The sequence below is a fragment of the Pongo pygmaeus genome, chromosome 14 (genome assembly GCF_028885625.2).
Source record: "Pongo pygmaeus isolate AG05252 chromosome 14, NHGRI_mPonPyg2-v2.0_pri, whole genome shotgun sequence".
Classification (NCBI taxonomy): Eukaryota; Metazoa; Chordata; class Mammalia; order Primates; family Hominidae; genus Pongo; species Pongo pygmaeus.
The window spans coordinates 104277675-104300450 of NC_072387.2; the positions used below are offsets into that span (position 1 = coordinate 104277675).

At 39.4% G+C, this 22776-nt stretch overlaps 1 protein-coding gene across 2 annotated transcripts in view; it reads right to left on the reverse strand.

The window, feature by feature from the left end:
* Window positions 1-576: 576 nt before the first annotated feature.
* Window positions 577-22776, reverse strand: part of DCT (dopachrome tautomerase) — a 50187-nt gene continuing 27987 nt past the window's right edge. For both annotated transcript variants that reach the window (XM_054446200.2, XM_054446199.2), the window contains 2 exons: window positions 12774-12975; window positions 577-3353 (listed from right to left, as the gene is read on the reverse strand). In XM_054446200.2, coding sequence (XP_054302175.1) covers window positions 3175-3353; window positions 12774-12975 — 381 coding nt within the window. In that variant the 3' untranslated portion in view covers window positions 577-3174. The remainder of the gene's footprint in view (window positions 3354-12773; window positions 12976-22776) is intronic.

Consider the following 22776-nt stretch of genomic DNA (forward strand, 5'->3'; position numbering starts at 1 on the left):
GAATTGGTTCATTTATGCACGTATATCAACCACCAACATTCTCTGAGTACTTAAGGCAAGGTGCTTTGATATAATGACTGTGTAGCTGTACAGAGGGATGTACAACCTGACCTTTAACTTCAAGTCTAGATGTGGAAGCAAACCTCACATAACCATTACCACATTGCTTCTAACTTTCTTCTTCTGGGGGTCTCCAACAAATTGACCCATCTTGAAGGCTTATCTGGGAGATTACCAAGTTAGCTGCTGCAGGACCTCTCTTCCCTGGTGGGTCACTTGAAGCAGCCACCTGCTTCCACCACAGGATTAGTCACTAGACTGCGGGCATATCAAAAGTAACTTCATCTGAGGAAAGGCTGGCTCTCCTTTTCCTACCTGTTCAATACAGATTCAGAAAATAGCAATTGTTTGGAAACTCACCAGAAAATAGCATATCAGTTTAAGAGATTATTTTTCAGACTGAGGTTGTTATTATATATTTTACATGTATATATATTTCAATATACATGCCAAGTGCCCAAAAGATGGGAATTGATGCACACTACTTAAAAAACTATAATCCTCAAAAGACAAACAATAATCTGCAAAACAACATTTATTTTTAGTTTCCTTTTTAGTAAGTTTTCTACTTAATAATGAGATTAAAACTAGTCATTAAAAGTATTATAATTAACAATGTTAAATCCTAAGCAAGATACAAATGTCAATTTTAGAATTAGAAGGGAATTTAATGCACAAAGGAAAGATGTTATTGCATTTTATCCCATTTCTGAATGTTAGCTTTATAAAAAGCATTTCTATTAAAATCATACATGCAGTTTTTCTAATACTGAAGATATAAGCAGTAAAGTGATCTGGTCATTTTCTTCAAGGTTGAATTCTTCCCCCTATCATTGAGAAATATAACCCACAGTATTTGGTGACATTTTCTGAGTTTATTTGCATGATATTCAATGTAAGTAAATACCAACTTTTTATTCTATTGGTTTAGCCTACCTTAATATTTGTTAAAATGTATTCATAATTGATTTATTGTAAGGTCAGAAAATGCTAGAAAATTGTATTTCTCTTATATGAACTATAAAATTAGGAAATTCTCTCAGGAAGACATTATAAAACATAACAGTTATAAAAAGTTGCCCACACTATAGATAAAAGTAGCTAAGTATAATCGATTACTATTTTTTCCTACCTAAGACAGATCTGCTTTAACCAAGTCTTATGAGAATATGATATATGAGAATTCTGATATACCTGACAGATAAGCTAGAGGTGGTTATTTGCTTAATGAAATTATTCGTAATAGTTCACTTATAAAAAGTAACTTCTCCTGGTGCTTTTAACATAATTGATTTATACATAACTTTTCAGAAATATATGTACCATGCACAATTATATCTTCATTTTAATAAATTTCTCTTTTTGCTTAAAACCAAGATTTAAAAATGTGTTCCCCAACTATCCTGAGCTCAGAGCATAAACCTTCCAGAGTGGAGCATGTGAAAGACACAGTGCTGTATTTTCCATGAATATTGTTAATGGCAGGAACTGAGAGGTATGCATGTGGCTGAGGCTAAAAAGCCCAAGCAGGGCTTTACCCCCATGAAGGACTCTGGGCTATCTTGATCTTCACCACTGAGCCTGCTCTCAGATGCACCTGTAACCTTATGAGATTCAAATTCAGTTCCAACTGGGTTTTGTCCATTTCTCTGGCTTTAGCAGTCCTATTGCGTGGGGTAAACTGGTTCTTGGTGAGTCTTGCACCCTCTAGGACCCCTTATGTTGAAGGCAGCTCCAGGGACCTCTTAACACCCATTCTTTACAGACATTCATTCCAGTAGAGAGGGGCCTGGACAGACAAGCCATGCCCTAGAACTTCAGTCTCACTCCTGATGCACAGAAACCAGATATGAGCAGATGAAAGTTGCCTGGAAATCTCAAAAGCCATTAACTTCTCTGAAGTGGGGTCCATCATGATAAGTCAAAACATCGTAGTAAAGATTACCTAATTCTTATTTCTCATGATCTGATGATTGCATAGCAGAATATAGCCACTTAATTCTGAATTGCCATGTTTTGTACAGATGGTTTGCTTTCAAATGATACGACTTAATTGATCAGCATTCATAAGTAACTGTGAGTATACGGGAACATTAGTGAATCTAACATCAATGCTTAAAAATAAGCCCAGTGCATTATGTGGGAATAATTTTTCATCTGAGGCTACCTAGTAAAGAAATTGGTTGAGGATCAGCCAAAGAGACCTCAGAGTAATGGGACTCAAGTCAAATTGTCTCATGTTCAGGTTTATAGCCTCACCAGCCTTCAGTCAGCCTTCCTTGGAAAGAGTAAATCTGTATTTGTTAATAGGTTTACAGTAGTATATCAACTAACCAGGAAACTCTATAATTTTATTATCTTCTCTATTTATCACTATAGAATCAATGTGTATCCAGCTATTGAATCCTGTAATATAGGTCTACTGTTTAAAACTGCAGATTTTAAGTAAAATCCGTAAAATCTAATTTACACAATAGAGCGGAATTGATCCTTCATTTAGTCATTTTCCATCCTGTAAAGAAAACAAGGCTTATTCTCATCTTCTAAGCTGGAGAGGAAAAAGATAGAGAAAAGAAGAAAAAGAAGCCCAAGGAAGATAATCAGGAGGGTGCCTAGAAGCAGAGATGTTTATAGCTAAAAGGGATCTTGGAGATTCATCTAGCACCTACCACCTCCCACCTCCATGGCATTACCAATAAAGACACTGGGGCTAAGAAAGATCGATGCATGGTCTTGCCCAGGTCTCACATTGCACTGACCTGCAAATTTAAATGACTCCCCTGGATCAATGTTTTGGGATTTTGTTTTTTTAAATGCTTTCAGAAAAGGAGGAGGCTTAATCAATATGGGGGGGGTTATTATTAGATATCACAAATTGTCAGGTCTATCTTTATTTGAAGGTAGAGGTAGCCTCAAGCACTTTAGTTTGGGTTTGTTAAGCAAGCAAAGTGGAAACTACAGCTAAGCATCTTCTGAATGAGATCATCATCACTATAGAAGAACCTATGTCAAAGATCTTCAACTCAAGAAGGAACAGTGAGGATTAGTTCCTTTATTGTCAGGGTCAGAACTATTGCTTGGCCAGCTTCTTCTCTTAGGTAAGGCACGAGCACCCTAGGCTTCTTCCGTGTATCTCTTGCTGCTTAAATGTGTCTCCATTAGGGGTGTATATCCTTTTCGAAGTCTTCTATATTGAAGAAAAGCCAGCAGCACAAAAAGACCAACTAAAGCCACCAGCGTTCCCATGACTAGCGAGAGGGTTGTGGGCCAACCTGGAGTTTCTTCAACTGAAACTAAAGCAGAAGAGAAGGGTCTACAATCAGGATTTTCATCAGCTGAATACTTTCAGAAGAGAAAAAGAGCAAGTGCACTTGCCTTTCACATGCTTTTTTGTTGATAAAGCAAAACTACTCGTGCTAGACTAAAATTTGTCTTCTCTTTTCTCACCATTTATCATATCCACAATTGTTCTTCTTGGGGAAGTCGGAACTGGCATCCCATTACTTAAATACAGCTTATTGCATTTTAAAAATTTGTTACAATAAATGCTTATGCAGAAGAAACCCTCTAAGGAAGAAGGTAACTACTTTTGTGAGTTAGAAACTCATTTGTAAAAGTGCGTGCTAAAATGGCATCTGGGGAGCGGCAAAATATACAACCCTCGGGAAGAGAAATCCTGCTATTGTCTCTACCTTTTTTATAGAATGATAAACCTGTGAGAGGGATCAGACTGGCTATTACACCAGGAGACATTCAATAACCAAGCAGATGATATTTATACCCATTCAAATAGTTGTGAATAAAATGTAAATCTCCCACATGATAAATCCAATCTTCTACTCTCATGTATTTTATAAGCACTATTCCACAAAATCAGTGGATTTCATTTTTTGGTTTTTTTTTTTTAGATGGAGTCTCACTCTGTCGCCCAGGCTGGAGTACAGTGGCGTGATCTCGGCTCACTGCAACTCTACCTCCTGGGTTCAAGCGATTCTCCTGCCTCAGCCTCCCGAGTAGCTGGGATTACAGGCACCCACCACCATGCTCAGATAACTTTCGTATTTTTAGTAGAGATAGGGTTTCGCCACGTTGGACAGGCTGGTCTCAAACTGCTGACTGCAGGTGATCCACCTGTCTCGGCCTCCCAAAGTGCTGGGATTACAGGTGTGAGCCACTGCACCTGGTCGAATTTCATTTTTAATATACATAGGCCTATTTGTCATTTATTTTAAAAAGTATATTCTTCTTGGCCAACTGTTCTTAAATTCAGCTCCTCTGAATTTGTTCTATACCTTACACTCACCTAAATATAAGATTATCTTTCTAGTCCTTTTTCTGCAATCCCATGGGAGGTCCTGACCTGTCCTGATGGGATTCCTCCAAGAGGGTTTTGATCTGTCTCCTCCTGCTTCAACCCAGCAGCACCTATTGCCAACTTCATCTTCTTAAAACACAGATATTTTGATTCTGCCATTTCTTTGTTCAAGACCAAAAAATAGTTGCCTTTTGCTTTTTTCCAAATCCTCTTAGTTTTTTTAAAAATTATGTTTTAGAAATTGTGGTAACATACATGTAACATAAATTTGACCACCTTGACCATTTTTAAATATGCAGTGCAGTGGCATTAAGTACATTCACATTGTTGTGTAACCATCGCCACCATCCATTCTCAGAATCTTTATATCTTGCAAAACTGATACATTGTGCCCACCAAACAGTAACTCCCTATTCTCCCCTCCCAACCCCTCGTAACCAGGGGTCTCTATGAATTTGACTATCTCATAGTCTAAATGGAGTCATGCAATATTTGTTCTTATGTCTGGCTTATTAAACTTAGCTTAATGTCCTCAAAGTTCATCCATGTTGTGGCATGTATCAGAATCTCCTTCCTTTTTGAGGCTGAATAATATTCCACTGTATGTATATACCGCATTTTGTTTATTCATTCATCCACTGATGGACACTTGGGTTGCGTCTACCTTTTGGCTATTGTAAATAATGCTGCTATGAACATGGGTGTGAAAATATATCTGCTAGACCTTGCTTTCAGTTCTTTTAGGCATACCGGAAGTGTAATTGCTGGGTCATATGGTAATTATTTGTTCCTTTTTTTTTTTTTTTTCTTTTATTATTATTATTATTATTATCATTATTATACTTTAGGTTTTATGGTACATGTGCGCAATGTGCAGGTAAGTTACATATGTATACATGTGCCATGCTGGCGCGCTGCACCCACCAACTTGTCATCTAGCATTACGTATATCTCCCAATGCTATCCCTCCCCCCTCCCCCCACCCCACAACAGTCCCCAAAGTGTGATGTTCCCCTTCCTGTGTCCATGTGTTCTCATTGTTCAATTCCCACCTATGAGTGAGAATATGCGGTGTTTGGTTTTTTGTTCTTGCGATAGTTTACTGAGAATGATGATTTCCAGTTTCATCCATGTCCCTACAAAGGACGTGAACTCATCATTTTTTATGGCTGCATAGTATTCCATGGTGTATATGTGCCACATTTTCTTAATCCAGTCTATCATTGCTGGACATTTGGGTTGGTTCCAAGTCTTTGCTATTGTGAATAATGCCACAATAAACATACGTGTGCATGTGTCTTTATAGCAGCATGATTTATAGTCCTTTGGGTATATACCCAGTAATGGGATGGCTGGGTCGAATGGAATTTCTAGTTCTAGATCCCTGAGGAATCGCCACACTGACTTCCACAAGGGTTGAACTAGTTTACAGTCCCACCAACAGTGTAAAAGTGTTCCTATTTCTCCACATCCTCTCCAGCACCTGTTGTTTCCTGACTTTTTAATGATTGCCATTCTAACTGGTGTGAGATGGTATCTCATTGTGGTTTTGATTTGCATTTCTCTGATGGCCAGTGATGGTGAGCATTTTTTCATGTGTTTTTTGGCTGCATAAATGTCTTCTTTTGAGAAGTGTCTGTTCATGTCCTTCACCCACTTTTTGATGGGGTTGTTTGTTTTTTTCTTGTAAATTTGTTGGAGTTCATTGTAGATTCTGGATATTAGCCCTTTGTCAGATGAGTAGGTTGCGAAAATTTTCTCCCATTTTGTAGGTTGCCTGTTCACTCTGATGGTAGTTTCCTTTGCTGTGCAGAAGCTCTTGAGTTTAATTAGATCCCATTTGTCAATTTTGGCTTTTGTTGCCATTGCTTTTGGTGTTTTAGACATGAAGTCCTTGCCCATGCCTATGTCCTGAATGGTAATGCCTAGGTTTTCTTCTAGGGTTTTTATGGTTTTAGGTCTAACATTTAAGTCTTTAATCCATCTTGAATTGATTTTTGTATAAGGTGTAAGGAAGGGATCCAGTTTCAGCTTTCTACATATGGCTAGCCAGTTTTCCCAGCACCATTTATTAAATAGGGAATCCTTTCCCCATTTCTTGTTTTTGTCAGGTTTGTCAAAGATCAGATACTTGTAGATATGTGGCATTATTTCTGACGGCTCTGTTCTGTTCCATTGATCTATATCTCTGTTTTGGTACCAGTACCATGCTGTTTTGGTTACTGTAGCCTTGTAGTATAGTTTGAAGTCAGGTAGTGTGATGCCTCCAGCTTTGTTCTTTTGGCTTAGGATTGACTTGGCGATGCGGGCTCTTTTTTGGTTCCATATGAACTTTAAAGTAGTTTTTTCCAATTCTGTGAAGAAAGTCATTGGTAGCTTGATGGGGATGGCATTGAATCTGTAAATTACCTTGGGAAGGATGGCCATTTTCATGATATTGATTCTTCCTACCCATGAGCATGGAATGCTCTTCCATTTGTTTGTGTCCTCTTTTATTTCCTTGAGCAGTGGTTTGTAGTTCTCCTTGAAGAGGTCTTTCACATCCCTTGTAAGTTGGATTCCTAGGTATTTTATTCTCTTTGAAGCAATTGTGAATGGGAGTTCACTCATGATTTGGCTCTCTGTTTGTCTGTTATTGATGTATAAGAATGCTTGTGATTTTTGCACATTGATTTTGTATCCTGAGACTTTGCTGAAGTTGCTTATCAGCTTAAGGAGATTTTGGGCTGAGACAATGGGGTTGTCTAGATATACTATCATGTCATCTGCAAACAAGGACAATTTGACTTCCTCTTTTCCTAATTGAATACCCTTGATTTCCTTCTCCTGCCTAATTGCCCTGGCCAGAACTTCCAACACTATGTTGAATAGAAGTGGCGAGAGAGGGCATCCCTGTCTTGTGCCAGTTTTCAAAGGGAATGCTTCCAGTTTTTGCCCATTCAGTATGATATTGGCTGTGGGTTTGTCATAAATAGCTCTTATTATTTTGAGATACGTCCCATCAATTCCTAATTTATTGAGAGTTTTTAGCATGAAGGGTTGTTGAATTTTGTCAAAGGCCTTTTCTGCATCTATTGAGATAATCATGTGGTTTTTGTCTTTGGTTCTGTTTATATGCTGGATTACATTTATTGATTTGCGTATATTGAACCAGCCTTGCATCCCAGGGATGAAGCCCACTTGATCATGGTGGATAAGCTTTTTGATGTGCTGCTGGATTCTGTTTGCCAGTATCTTATTGAGGATTTTTGCATCAATGTTCATCAAGGATATTGGTCTAAAATTCTCTTTTTTGGTTGTGTCTCTGCCAGGCTTTGGTATCAGGATGATGCTGGCCTCATAAAATGAGTTAGGGAGGATTCCCTCTTTTTCTATTGATTGGAATAGTTTCAGAAGGAATGGTACCAGCTCCTCCTTGTACCTCTGGTAGAATTCGGCTGTGAACCCATCTGGTCCTGGACTTTTTTTGGTTGGTAAGCTATTGATTATTGCCACAATTTCAGCTCCTGTTATTGGTCTATTCAGAGATTCAACTTCTTCCTGGTTTAGTCTTGGGAAGGTGTATGTGTTGAGGAATTTATCCATTTCTTCTAGATTTTCTAGTTTATTTGCATAGAGGTGTTTGTAATATTCTCTGATGGTAGTTTGTATTTCTGTGGGATCGGTGGTGATATCCCCTTTATCATTTTTTATTGCATCTATTTGATTCTTCTCTCTTTTTTTCTTTATTAATCTTGCTAGCGGTCTATCAATTTTGTTGATCCTTTCAAAAAACCAGCTCCTGGATTCATTTATTTTTTGAAGGGTTTTTTGTGTCTCTATTTCCTTCAGTTCTGCTCTGATTTTAGTTATTTCTTGCCTTCTGCTAGCTTTTGAATGTGTTTGCTCTTGCTTTTCTAGTTCTTTTAATTGTGATGTTAGGGTGTCAATTTTGGATCTTTCCTGCTTTCTCTTGTGGGCATTTAGTGCTATAAATTTCCCTCTACACACTGCTTTGAATGCATCCCAGAGATTCTGGTATGTTGTGTCTTGGTTCTCGTTGGTTTCAAAGAACATCTTTATTTCTGCCTTCATTTCGTTATGTACCCAGTAGTCATTCAGGAGCAGGTTGTTCAGTTTCCACGTAGTTGAGCGGTTTTGAGTGAGATTCTTAATCCTGAGTTCTAGCTTGATTGCACTGTGATCTGAGAGACAGTTTGTTACAATTTCTGTTCTTTTACATTTATTGAGGAGATCTTTACTTCCAAGTATATGGTCAATTTTGGAATAGGTGTGGTGTGGTGCTGAAAAAAATGTATATTCTGTTGATTTGGGGTGGAGAGTTCTGTAGATGTCTATTAGGTCTGCTTGGTGCAGAGCTGAGTTCAATTCCTGGGTATCCTTGTTGACTTTCTGTCTCGTTGATCTGTCTAATGTTGACAGTGGGGTGTTAAAGTCTCCCATTATTAATGTGTGGGAGTCTAAGTCTCTTTGTAGGTCACTCAGGACTTGCTTTATGAATCTGGGTGCTCCTGTATTGGGTGCATATATATTTAGGATAGTTAGCTCTTCTTGTTGAATTAATCCCTTTACCATTATGTAATGGCCTTCTTTGTCTCTTTTGATCTTTGTTGGTTTAAAGTCTGTTTTATCAGAGACTAGGATTGCAACCCCTGCCTTTTTTTGTTTTCCATTTGCTTGGTAGATCTTCCTCCATCCTTTTATTTTGAGCCTATGTGTGTCTCTGCACGTGAGATGGGTTTCCTGAATACAGCACACTGATGGGTCTTGAGTCTTTATCCAATTTGCCAGTCTGTGTCTTTTAATTGGAGCATTTAGTCCATTTACATTTAAAGTTAATATTGTTATGTGTGAATCTGATCCTGTCATTATGATGTTAGCTGGATATTTTTCTCGTTAGTTGATGCAGTCTCTTCCTAGTCTCGATGGTCTTTACATTTCGGTCTGATTTTGCAGTGGCTGGTACCGGTTGTGCCTTTCCATGTTTAGCGCTTCCTTCAGGAGCTCTTTTAGGGCAGGCCTGGTGGTGACAAAATCTCTCAGCGTTTGCTTGTCTGTAAAGTATTTTATTTCTCCTTCACTTATGAAGCTTAGTTTGGCAGGATATGAAATTCTGGGTTGAAAATTCTTTTCTTTAAGAATGTTGAATATTGGCCCCCACTCTCTTCTGGCTTGTAGGGTTTCTGCCGAGAGATCCGCTGTTAGTCTGATGGGCTTCCCTTTGATGGTAACCCGACCTTTCTCTCTGGCTGCCCTTAACATTTTTTCCTTCATTTCAACTTTGGTGAATCTGACAATTATGTGTCTTGGAGTTGCTCTTCTCGAGGAGTATCTTTGTGGCGTTCTCTGTATTTCCTGAATCTGAATGTTGGCCTGCCTTGCTAGATTGGGGAAGTTCTCCTGGATAATATCCTGCAGAGTGTTTTCCAACTTGTTTCCATTCTCCCCGTCACTTTCAGGTACACCAATCAGACGTAGATTTGGTCTCTTCACATAGTCCCACATTTCTTGGAGGCTTTGCTCGTTTCTTTTTATTCTTTTTTCTCTAAACTTCCCTTCTCGCTTCATTTCATTCATTTCATCTTCCAGGGCTGATACCCTTTCTTCCATTTGATCGCATCGGCTCCTGAGGCTTCTGCATTCTTCACGTAGTTCTCGAGCCTTGGTTTTCAGCTCCATCAGCTCCTTTAAGCACTTCTCTGTATTGGTTATTCTAGTTATACATTCTTCTAAATTTTTTTCAAAGTTTTCAACTTCTTTGCCTTTGGTTTGAATATCCTCCCGTAGCTCGGAGTAATTTGATCGTCTGAAGCCTTCTTCTCTCAGCTCGTCAAAGTCATTCTCCGTCCAGCTTTGTTCCGTTGCTGGTGAGGAACTGCGTTCCTTTGGAGGAGGAGAGGTACTCTGGTTTTTAGAGTTTCCAGTTTTTCTGCTCTGTTTTTTCCCCATCTTTGTGGTTTTATCTACTTTTGGTCTTTGATGATGGTGATATACAGATGGGTTTTTGGTGTGGATGTCCTTTCTGTTAGTTTTCCTTCTAACAGACAGAACCCTCAGCTGCAGGTCTGTTGGAGTACCTGGCCGGCCGTGTGAGGTGTCAGTCTGCCCCTGCTGGGGGGTGCCTCCCAGTTAGGCTGCTCGGGGGTCAGGGGTCAGGAACCCACTTGAGGAGGCAGTCAGCCGGTTCTCAGATCTCCAGCTGCGTGCTGGGAGAACCACTGCTCTCCTCACAGCTGTCAGACAGGGACATTTAAGTCTGCAGAGGTTACTGCTGTCTTTTTGTTTGTCTGTGCCCTGCCCTCAGAGGTGGAGCCTACAGAGGCAGGCAGGCCTCCTTGAGCTGTGGTGGGCTCCACCCAGTTCAAGCTTCCAGGCTGCTTTGTTTACCTAAGCGAGCCTGGGCAATGGCGGGCGCCCCTCCCCCAGCCTCGCTGCCGACTTGCTGTTTGATCTCAGACTGCTGTGCTAGCAATCAGCGAGACTCCGTGGGCGTAGGACCCTCTGAGCCAGGTGCGGGCTATACTCTCCTGGGGCACCGTTTCCTAAGCCCGTCGGAAAAGCACAGTATTCGGGTGGGAGTGGCCCGATTTTCCAGGTGCCGTCTGTCACCCCTGGAAGGGGAACTCCCTGACCCCTTGCGCTTCCCGAGTGAGGCAATGCCTCGCCCCTGCTTCGGCTGGCGCACGGTGCGCTCACCCACTGACCTGCGCCCACTGTCTGGCACTCCCTAGTGAGATGAACACGGTACCTCAGATGGAAATGCAGAAATCACCTGTCTTCTGCGTCGCTCGCGCTGGGAGCTGTAGACCGGAGCTGTTCCTATTCGGCCATCTTGGCTCCTCCCCCTGTTCCATTTTTTTGAGGAATCCCCATTCTGTTTTCCACAGTGGCTGCACCATTTTACATTCCCACCAGCAATGCACAAGGATTCCAATTTCTCTATAGCCTCAGCAACACTTACTATTTTCTATTTTTTTGATAGCAGTCATCCCAATGGGTATGAGGTGGTATCTTATTGGGGTTTCTGCCTGGCATCTAAGGCCCTCTGTACCTAGGCTCTTTCATAAATTTGAACTTAATTCAAGGTAATCCTCTGCCCAAGTGTCCCACTACAACCAGGCTTGAAAGACTCAGGTCAAAGAGAGAGAGACTGAGCTCTGAAATCATCTTGATTGCTTTCTAGGCTGAGACTTTAGGTAAATAGGCTGTGTGATTTTTCAGCTTCTTGATTAATATTTTTTTAATTTTTGTTGTTGTTGTTGTTTTGTTTTTGTTTTTTTTGTTTTTTGTTTTTTTTTAACAGGGTCTCACTCTGTTGCCCAGACTGGAGTGCAGTGGCACAAACAGGGCTCACTGTAGCCTCTACATCCTGGGCTCAAGCGATTCTTCCACCTCAGCCCCCTGAGTGGCTGAAACTACAGGCATGCACCACTATGCCCAGCTAATATTATTTGAATTTTAGCAGAGATAGGTCTCAGTATGTTGCCAGGCTCCTAAGATTCTTTAAATGGTGTGTGGAGCCATACTGGGGCCTGGGCCAAAAAGAAAAACATGTGCCCTGTATATACTTATCAAAATATCCTCCCATATGTTGAACCAAGTGGGAAACGTTAATAAGAAATCTACAATCTTAAAACATGACTTTAAAAACAGTAACTAATGAAACATACACAGAGTCCCATGTAACCCAATCTGTTGGTAGACCAATCAATGTCAACCCTCATGAATCTATCCATCACGGGTGGTATAGGCTAAATTGGAAATGACTGATTCAGTTATAAGATGACGTGGGTGTGCAAAATAAACAAGTCTGCCTTTATTTAAAATTTTGATGGTGTATTATTCATGGTTAATTTTTTGCATTAACTTTGATTTTCCAAAATTTTGTATTATATTATTACTTACCTTGATTACTGAGTTTTCTGGCCTCCCCTTGAATTTTGTGCTCAAGGCAAATGTTGTACTTTCCTCACCCTAATCCCAGCCCTGCCCTCAAGGAATAATCTCTAAATCCAGCTAGTACCCGTACAGTGTGGCTAGTTCATTTTTATTTCATTGGTTAGAAATTTCAAAGAACCATAGGGAGGTTTTTATTAATTCAATTAATTCAGAGAGAATTGTCAAGTCAGGTGTAGAAGTAGATAGTTCATTTAATAAGATCTATTTAAAACTTTCAGTTTTCTAAAACAAGAGTCAGCTCATTAGTCCCTTTCTGATGTTTAATTGGTAGTTTAAAGGCTCATTTTGCTAAATACATACCTGCTAGAAAAATAGTCAATAAACTTAACTAGACCTGAAAGCTTCAGTAAAAGGTCTTGGTTTACATTACAAAGAAAGAAAGAAAGCTAGGTCCTTTAGAAGATGAATGAATCACCCATTTGGAAGTTGTGTTAGTTACCTGACAGATCGATGGCATAGCTGTAGCCAAGTTGGTCTGCGGTTAAAAAGAGTTCTTCATTAGTCACTGGAGGGAAGAAAGGAACCATGTTGTACATCCGATTGTGACCAATAGGGGCCAGCTCCTGAGGCCAGGCATCTGCAGGAGGATTAAATCTTTTCATCCACTCATCAAAGATGGCGTCAGTAAAGGAATGAAGAACCTGCAAAACAGTTGGACACAGCGTTTAACATAAATCAATCTGTTCCAATCACACCAACCTGACTGTTGCTTTCTCTAAAGTGGAATAACTTCTTCTTGACATGGGAACTTCTGTATACCCATGTGTGAAATATTCCCTTCTGTATACCACCGTAAGAAAGCCCAAATCAACTCATATAGAGTGACTACGATGGTGAGGATCAAGATTTCAGGAAGAAAAACAGTTAAGTTTTCAATGATGTATGAATCTCTCTCTCCAAGCAGGATTATAAACCACTTTGTCAAGTGAGCAAATGAAAGTTCATGTTGGATTTAACATTGGTTGCAGATTGAACGTTTGAGGCCTTCAACATATATGTGTTAATCATGAAATTCAGAAAAAGGCAAGTATGATAAGATATATGTTCTAGTACTGAGATGATTTGGTTCAACAGGAGAGAAAGAAAAAGTTGTGTTTACAGGTTGAGTATCTGAAATCTGAAAATTTAAAATCTAAAATCCCCCCAAACCTGAAACTTTTTGAGTGCCAACATAACACTTGAAGGAAATGCTCATTGGAGCATTTTTTGATTTTTTGGATTTGGGATGCTCAACTGGTATAATGCAAGTATTCCAAAATCTGAAAAAATTCAAAATCCTGAACACTTCTGGTCCCAAGCATTTCAGATAAGTGATACTCAATCTGTATCAATATTATAATATAAAGGAACAGTAAATTTTTCTCACCAGGAATACTCTTCTATCTACTCATTTCATAAACTCTCAGTTGAATTCTTGCTGTTATGCCAGCAAAAGAAAGTCTAAAAATGTAATGTACGAAGTGTTCATTTACATTTTCTCAAGGAAGCCGTTAAAGTCCTTTTAAAATATCGCAATTTCTATATGTTTTGAAATATTAACAGCACAATTTCCACATTGATAGCCCTGATTTTGTAACATGATACAAGTTTGAGAGTTCAGTCCCACTTTGATGGCAGTTGTTAGAGTTCCTTGCTCCTTCCTGATGGTAAGTTCAAGGAGCTCAGGGGCAGTGTCCTTTTATCATTCCCCCTGGATCCCCAGAGCCTGTCACCCCAGGGTGTCTCACATGGAGAAAGAGAGGTACTTATTTCAGTAAATACTTATTCAATGTATTCATTCCTCCGTTCACCACTGTACCCTGTACCTCATTTATAGCACTGATTAAATGATACTATAACTTGTTATTTATGTATCTATGTCCCCTAACAAGATCCTATCTCCTTAAGGTATAAGATAAGGACTTTTCACCTTTAAAGTCTCAGGCTTAGCACACAACCTGGACGGAGTTGATGTTTACTAAGTATGTGTTGGCTGATGACAGTGTCACGCAGACACTTTATGCATACAGTGCAAAGCTTAGCATACAACCTGGACAGAGTCAATATTTACTAAGTATGTGTTGGCCGATGACAGTGTCATGCAGCTTTATTTACACAAACAGTTTGTGCAATAAACAGAGTGTCTAGGGATATACAAAAATATATTTTCCAAAGAAGGCCACACAATGTTTGTTTCTTGACTAACGTGCTTTTCTAGAATCTTGCCACTCCCTCATTGAAGTTTGGCTTCAACTGGTCTTCCCTTGAAACTTGGTGCGTTTCTGACTCTTTTATAACCAATAAAATGCAGCAGAAGTGACATTTTGTGACTTTCAAGGTTAAATCATAAAGTGTATTGCAGTTCCTATCTTGTGCCTGAGCCCTGAACCATCAAATAAGCAGTCCAGCTGTCCTGAGGCAGCCATGCCGTGAGAAAGCCCAAACCAACTCGTATAGAGTGACCATGATGGTGAGGCTCAAGATTTCAGAAAGAAAAACAGATGGTGGGCCAGTCCACAGGTGTCCCAACACCTATCACCATCTGACTGCAACTGCACTGGAAGATGCTAAGCTAGAACTGCCTAGTCAAGCCCTTCCAAAATTCCTGACCCACAGAAATGGTAAGAAATGAAATGGTCACCTTCAAGCCACTGAGTGTTTGGGTAATCGTAATCTGTTATGCAGAAATAGATAAGCACAACAAAGGAAAAAAGCCTGAGTAGGGCCTCACAGGCTCATGGTTACCAGCATGTGTAGGGAAGGGAGTTCCTTGGTCCCCTTCTCTTTTCTCTTGAGACACAAAATTTAATAGAAATTTTGTTTGTAGTTCTTACATTCTCAGTGTGAGCCAAATTGGGACCCGCTGTCCCATGCAGAAGTGGCCCATTCCTGGAGGCAGGGGAGAAAGTGTGGGGGGTGGGGGTGAAATGGAAAGAGCCCCATTCTTCCTCAGTGTTGGGGGGCTAGAGATGCCACCCCCTTCTCCTGGCCCCCTCTGGGTTCCAGGAAGGAGAAAAGATGGAATGTCAGTCCTAAGACTTCTCCTCCACACTGCTGCCCCCTGGGTGGGAGGGTAGCTAAGAGATCCAGACAGAGAATGAGAAGGCAGAGGTGGTGAAAGGGGGGTAGTGATGCAGCTCGAGATGAATAAAACACAGCCTGCGGAGCTGATGATCCAGGATTGAAGAGGTCTGTAAACCTCAACAGTGGACACCAATAACATGCCATTGAGAAGGTAGGGAAGATAATATATATTAGGCACCTAGCACACAGCACCTTTCTTGTAGGAAATGGTTATTCAATGGTTGCTATCACTATGACTATACCATCAGTACTACTATTATTTTAACTTGGGACAAGGACTTATGGAAGAAGAATGAAGAAATTTGCATTTTTCAGGCAGGTGGGGCCTGCAAGCACCTCTGAAATCACACACACTATACATACAGCCAATGAGGAGCTGGGCATTTAGGAATGCATGTGGCACATGCCTAGCACTTTTTGATAAGTAAATTAGTGAATATTTATTGGCGTTTGCTCAATTACCCATAATGACATATTGAATCCTCAAAGCAGCCTGATTTGGTGGATATTATTTGTTTGCTGTAACAAAGTACTACAGACTGGGTGGCTTAGACAACAGGCATTTGTCTTACGGGTGGAGACCGTGTCTCACTTCTAGGCAGCTGGAAGTCCAACACCAAGATGTCAGTGGGGCTGGTTTCTTCTAAGCACTGTGAGGGAAAATCTGTTCCAGACCTCACTCCTACCTTCTCGGGCCTTGCTGACAATCTTTGACATTCCTTGCCTTGTAGATCTCTATCTTCATCCTCATGTAGTGTTCTCCCTGTGTGCAGGTGCCTATATCCAAATTTTCCCTTTTTATAGGGACACCACTCACACTAGATTAGGGACCTACTCTACTCCAGTATGACATTTTATGTTAATAAACTATATCTGCAACTATCCTATTTCCAAACAAGGTGACATTCTGAGTTATTAGCTATTAGGACCTTGACATATGAATTTTGCGGGGGACAATTCAACCCATACATTATTACCGTTTTATAGATGGGGAATAAAAGGCACAAAAGTGTTAAGTGATTTGCCTAAGGTCACACAGCTAATATATGGTAGAGTAAGAATTTGAACCCAGGAAGTCTGGTTCTAAAGTGAGAGTTCTTAATCCACATACTCCACTTCCCCTACACCAGCAGTCCCCAACCTTTTTGGCACCAGGGACTGGTTTTCGAGGAAGACAATCTTCACAGACCAGGGAGTGGTGGATGGAAAGGGAGATGGTTTTAGCATGAAATTGTTCCACCTTGGATGATCAGGCATTAGTTAGATTCTCATAAGCAGTGTGCAACCTAGAGCCCTCTCAGGCGCAGTTCATGATAGGGTTTGCACTCTTATGAGAATCTAATGCTGCTGATCTGACAGGAGGCGGAGCTCAAGTGATAATGCTCAATTGCCTACACCATCCACCTGCTGTGTGGCCCAGTTCCTGAGAGGCCACAGACCAGTACGGGTCCATGGCCCAAGGGTTGGGGACCCCTGCTTTACACCACCACACTGTAGTACAACCTTCAGGACCAACTAGAATAAGAAAAATTGATTTTGAAGGCATATTCTCCAATTTTAACAATGCAGAAAGAGTATAGTTTGACCTATGAGTCCTAAACTAATCATGAACTTTTAGATACTGTCTGAGTTCAAGTCAGGGATCAAATTGTGATGACAGAAAGAGACAAGAGACTATCAGGACATAAAGAAGATGCAGAATCAGTGCTGTAAGAGGCAAATGACTTATAGAAAGTATCAGAATTCACCAAGGGAAAAATGTAAATAATAAAGGAGAAGACAAAACTCTAAGGCAATTAATAATCTGGAGAGATTAAAAAATAGGGGAAAATAATAAGGAGTAATTGAAATTGTAGCTCTCAGGAGGGCTATAACACATACAATAAATGCTCTAGTAAGGCTGCACACAGTGGCTCATGCCTGTAATCCCAGCACTTTGGGAAGCTGAGGCAAGAGGATCACGTGAGCCCAGGAGTTCGAGACCAGCCCCGGCAACAGAGTGAGACCCCATTTCTACAAAAATTTAAAAATTAGCTAGGTGTGATAGTGTGTGCCTGTGGTCCCAGCTACTTGAGGCTGAGATGGGAGGATCGCTTGAGCCCTGGAACTCAAGGCTGCAGTGAGCTATGATTGTGCCACTGCACTCCAGCCTGAGTGACAGAGCGAGATACTGTCTCAACAAAAACAACAACAACAAAGCTCTAGTAAGAACTATATACACAGTATCCAAATTATAGAATGTAAGTTTTTTTTTGAAAAGACTGGTATGTGCTGAGAAAATGCAAAGAATCCAATGAACAAAATGCTACAAGCAATAACATATCTACAAGCTAAAAAGAGAAGTAGTACCATCTACGGAATAGGTAGTTTTGTTAAAATTGTGGGCATTATTTCTCAATAAGATACCTTGAATTGCTCTTGAGAAACTAATTGTATCTTTGTTAAATACAAGTTAAAAATGAGCTCAGTTAGTATCTCTGTAAAGGGTCAAATGTCATTTGAGGGTAGGAAGCAAAAGCAGAAGTTAAATGAAAGTGTATCATTGGGCCGGGCATGGTGGCCCATGCCTGTAATCCCAGCACTTTGCGAGACCGAGGTGGGAGGATCACTTGAGGTCAAGAGTTTGAGACCAGCCTAGCCAATATGGTGAAACCCCATCTCTACCAAAAATACAAAACATTAGCTGGGCGTGGTGGCATGCACCTGTGATCCCAGCTATTCGGGAGGCTGAGACAGAAGAATCACTTGAACTCGGAAGGCCAAGGCTGCAATGAGCGGAGATCACACCATTGCACTCCAGCCTGGACCACAGAGTGAGACTCCATCTCAAAAAATAAATAAATAATAAATAAATTTGTATCATTGATGCCTTTCATCTGCTCAAGGGCTACATAGCTATGTTTTGGTATTAGAAATTGAGTACTTCAGAAATGAGGTTCCAAATTTTGGCATATAAACCTATTCTGTCTTGTTCCAACAAAATGAGGATAGGTACAGAAAAGGAAAAAAAAAAAAAAAACACTAAATTGCAAAGTAGAGGCCATATTGAAAAAAAAATGTGATTACACGGGCTTTCAAGGTAAAGATTTTTAATGTAACCCGTGCAGGAGAAAGTAATCAACCAACAAATATTGTACCTGCAGGCATAAAGAAAATAAAATACAAGAAAGTGTGCATTCTTTTTTCAAGATCATTGGAGGATAAAGTTACTATCAAAGGGCCTTAGCTTACATGACTATAAATTCAGATTCCCACCACACAGATGAAATAAGAAAAGTTTCTGCATCTGGAGAAAGAACCATGGAAATATGAGGCCGGCTGCAAAGATGTGTGTACATCATTAAAGACCAGCACAGTGTAGCTTTCACCACTTGAGTTTGTGTGTTACTGCCCAGAAGGCATCCTTTGTCATCAGACTGGATCCTATTGTGGTGACATGCTATTGCTGTGGTCCTCTGAGAGTCAGAACTAAGTGACAATTCAAATGTGATCACTTAAAAGCCACATGACAGATATAAGCACACACTGACTTGTATAATAGCCTTGTATACTATATGTGTGTAAAAATGTATGCAATATACATTGTATACAAGCTCTAACAGCACACATACAAAAAAAAAATCAAGAGAATTAGAAATGCTGATTCTAAACCCTTGAGGAGAAAAAGCTTCTTCTTCAAGAATTAAACTCTGAACAGATGCAGAGGACTACAGAAAGACTCTGCTAGGTCAACTTTAAAAGAAATGATCAGTTCAACATGCATCATAAGCTGACATTACGGATTGGAGAAAGAGAACCAAGGTGATGCTAGAAGAGATTCTAGACAGAGACTAAACTACCTCTCAGGCCATTCTTGACTAAACAATCATGAAAACTCTAGGAGAGAGGAGCTCATCTCAATGCTAGAACCACCTTAGATTTGTATGCAAGTTGTGGTTTGTCATTATATTCACATTTTATCAGAATGAACTGGATGTAATTCATAGGTTTAGTTCTTCTCAATATAGGATGCGTTTATCCTTATAAATTCTAGAGTTGAAGAGAACCCATTCAGGTGACATTTAGCACCTGTGAAATTAAAGAAAACAAGCCAGCCCCCAGCCTAGTCCATAGAAACCCTGCCACCCTGGGGAACCAGAGAGGGGTCCAGCCACCCTCTCTGATACCTCAGCTCTTATAAAACTCATCAAGATGTTATGCCACTTAGGAGGTAGTAACTGTGTACCTGCTATTTAAAAACTAGTATTAAATAAGTAAATGTGACATTTAAAAAGCATAAATACATGCTCACAACAAAAGCAATGACTATCATTTCAAAAGCCATGCCAAATTAGTCAAATCTGTCCTTCACCAATTAGTGTTAATTCCTATTAATATGATCTAATGGGACTTAATTTCCTCAGCTATAATGAATGCAATTGTGAAGAGACTGAGTTAAGAATTGTCTAAACTGACAAAAGGCAAAATTATAGTTGAAAGATTGAACACGGGGAGATTTTTGAATAGGAAACTTTTCTTATAAATCTCTGCTCAGCCACTTACTGATTGGTGTGACCTTGACACATTTCTTAGCCTCTCTAAACTTTATTTTCCCTGTGTTTAAAACAAGGAGAGTAGTTTACTATATACAGATTTGTTCATTTAAGAGGTGAGCGTTGCATGACATCTCGCATAGGGGCCATCACAGAACAGATGTACAATAATAGGACATTCTCCTCACAAAAATGTACAGAACATCTACTAAGTGTCAGGTACTGTTCTAGAAGTTGAATATATTTTCAGTGATCACATTCATTTTCCATAAACTAATAAAACCTACAAAATACATCTTTACATGACCAGATTATTAGGTTTTCCAGGAAAATAAAATATTAAAAGAGAATGTTGTATTTTGTTACTCACATAGAGAACAAATTACTTTCACTAATTCTGACTTTTTGGAATATTTAGGGTTATTTTTTTCTTTTTCCAGAAGTCATGATCACAAACAAAAGTTATGAACAGACAGATCACAGAAAAGGAGGTGCAAATGGATTTTTTCTTTTTGAATGTCTGAAAAGATGCCGGACTTCACTTTTTTTTTATTTTTGTTTGAGACAGAGTTTTGCTCTTGTCACCCAGGCTGCAGTGCAATGGCATGATCTTGGCTCACTGTAACCTCCACCTCCTGGGTTCAAGTGATTCTCCTGCCTCAGCCTCCAAAGTAGCTGGAACTACAGGTGCCTAACACCATACCTGGCTAATTTTTGTATTTTTAGTAGAGACAAGGTTTCACCATGTTGGCCAGGCTGGTCTTGAACTCCTGACCTCATGTTACCCATCCACCTCAGCCTCCCAAAGTGCTGGGATCACAGGCGTGAGCCACTGCGTCTGGCCTGGACTTCACTCATAAGAAGAGAAATGCAAATTAAAACTTGCTAAAATACCTTTTCACCTATCACATTGACAAAGATGAAAAAGCGTGATGACACAGGGACAAAGAGCATAATGAGAGGGAATGATGGGGGAACTGTGGCTCTGACACATAGGTGACACAGAGGTATTAGGAGGGAATATTGTCCAAACTTCTAGAGGCAATTCTGTAACATTTATCAAATTTCAAATGCATTTTACCCTTTAAGCCAGGGATTCTATTCTCTTTACTTACCTTACATGTTCAAGGACGTTTGTTGTAGCATTGTAAAGCAAAAGATTAGAAATCACCTAAATGTCCATTAACAGACAATAGTTTAAAATCTTAAATTTAAAATTAAAATAATACATTTCAGGATAAATCCATGCAACAGAATACTATACAGCTATAAAAAAAGAATAAGAACGCCCTTCGGAACTGAAATGATTTGAAATAAGTTTAAAAAAAAAGTGGGGGGAAGGCAAAGGGACAGAGGGGTCTATAATATGCTATCATGTAGATAAATATATAAATATATTTGTGTATTTATAAAATATATCTGGAAAATTAGAAAAAAATGTATTGTTTTCTGGAAGATGGTAGTGAAAATATGAACTTCATTTCATAGATTTTATATTTTGAATATTTTATGTGCACTAAGATTTTAAGGTGAAAAAATTTAGAAAACTATGCAACAACCTAAAAATTAAATAAATTAAGTGATAATGGGATATTATATGTAATAGGTGCCTTATACAGATGGTCCTCTGTATCCAATTATAAGTAATCTAGACATGATCTAGAGTATACAGAAGGATGTGCGTACCTTATATGCAAATATAATGCCATTTTATATAAGGCACTTGAGTAGTCACAGATTTTGGTACCCATGGTAGGGGGTCCTGGAACTAATTCCCTCAAGATATTGAGGGATGACTATAATTGCAACTGCATAAAACATATGAGAATATGAAAAGAAATAAGCAAAAAAATTGAGATGGAATTACAGGCATTTAAAAACTTTTTTCACCAACATTTCTGTAATTATAAATAATATAAAAATCATAAAACCACTAAAAATAAAAATTTCACATACAACGTTATTTTAATTTTTAAAAATATTAGTCTAATTATGATTTTTCTTATTTAAAGTAAAGCAAAATGGATCTATCTTTAAATGCTTCACTCTTGGGAAGAAAACAGCAATGCCCTATTGATATGGTTTGGCTGTGTCCCCACCCAAATCTCATCTTGAATTGTAGCTCCCACAGTTCCCACATGTTGTGGGAGGGACCTGGTGGGATGTAATTGAATCATGGGGGTGGGTCTTTCCCATGCTGTTCTCATGATAGTGAATAAGTCTCATGAGATCTGATGGTTTTATAAATGAGAGTTTTCCTACACAAGTTCTCTCCTGTCTGCCACCATGTAAGATGTGCCTTTCGCCTTCCACCATGATCGTGAGGCCTCCCCAGCCACATGGAACTGTAAGTCCATTAAACCTCTTTTTCTCTATAAATTACTCAGTCTCGGATATGTCTTTATCAGCAGCGTGAAAACAGACTGATACACCTATCCTTCTTTTTTTAAATTTCAACTAAACTCACTCTAACTCAGAATTATTTATACCTGTAATTGTGAGCTTTTGATTTCACTAACTTTGTTGTAGCCCAGAACAGCAGACTCAGAAGGGCTCTTTCTTACAGGGTTAATTTACGGTAGTCCATCAGCTATGTGTGGTTTTAGAAATTCATTTTCTCCTCCTGCACATTTCTAAATTAATGAACCCATTTTATACACTGATTAGTAATAAGACTACTGTATGTTGTATTCCATTTAGAATGTCAACGTACAAGGTAGAAAACAGGCATGAGCTGTTTAGTATTAATTATGGAACCTATGGACCCCCCAGTCACTGAGGAATTGAAGGAACTTAGAACTCACCAAATGTACTTTCTAAAAGGATAACATCCAAGTATACTCTTAA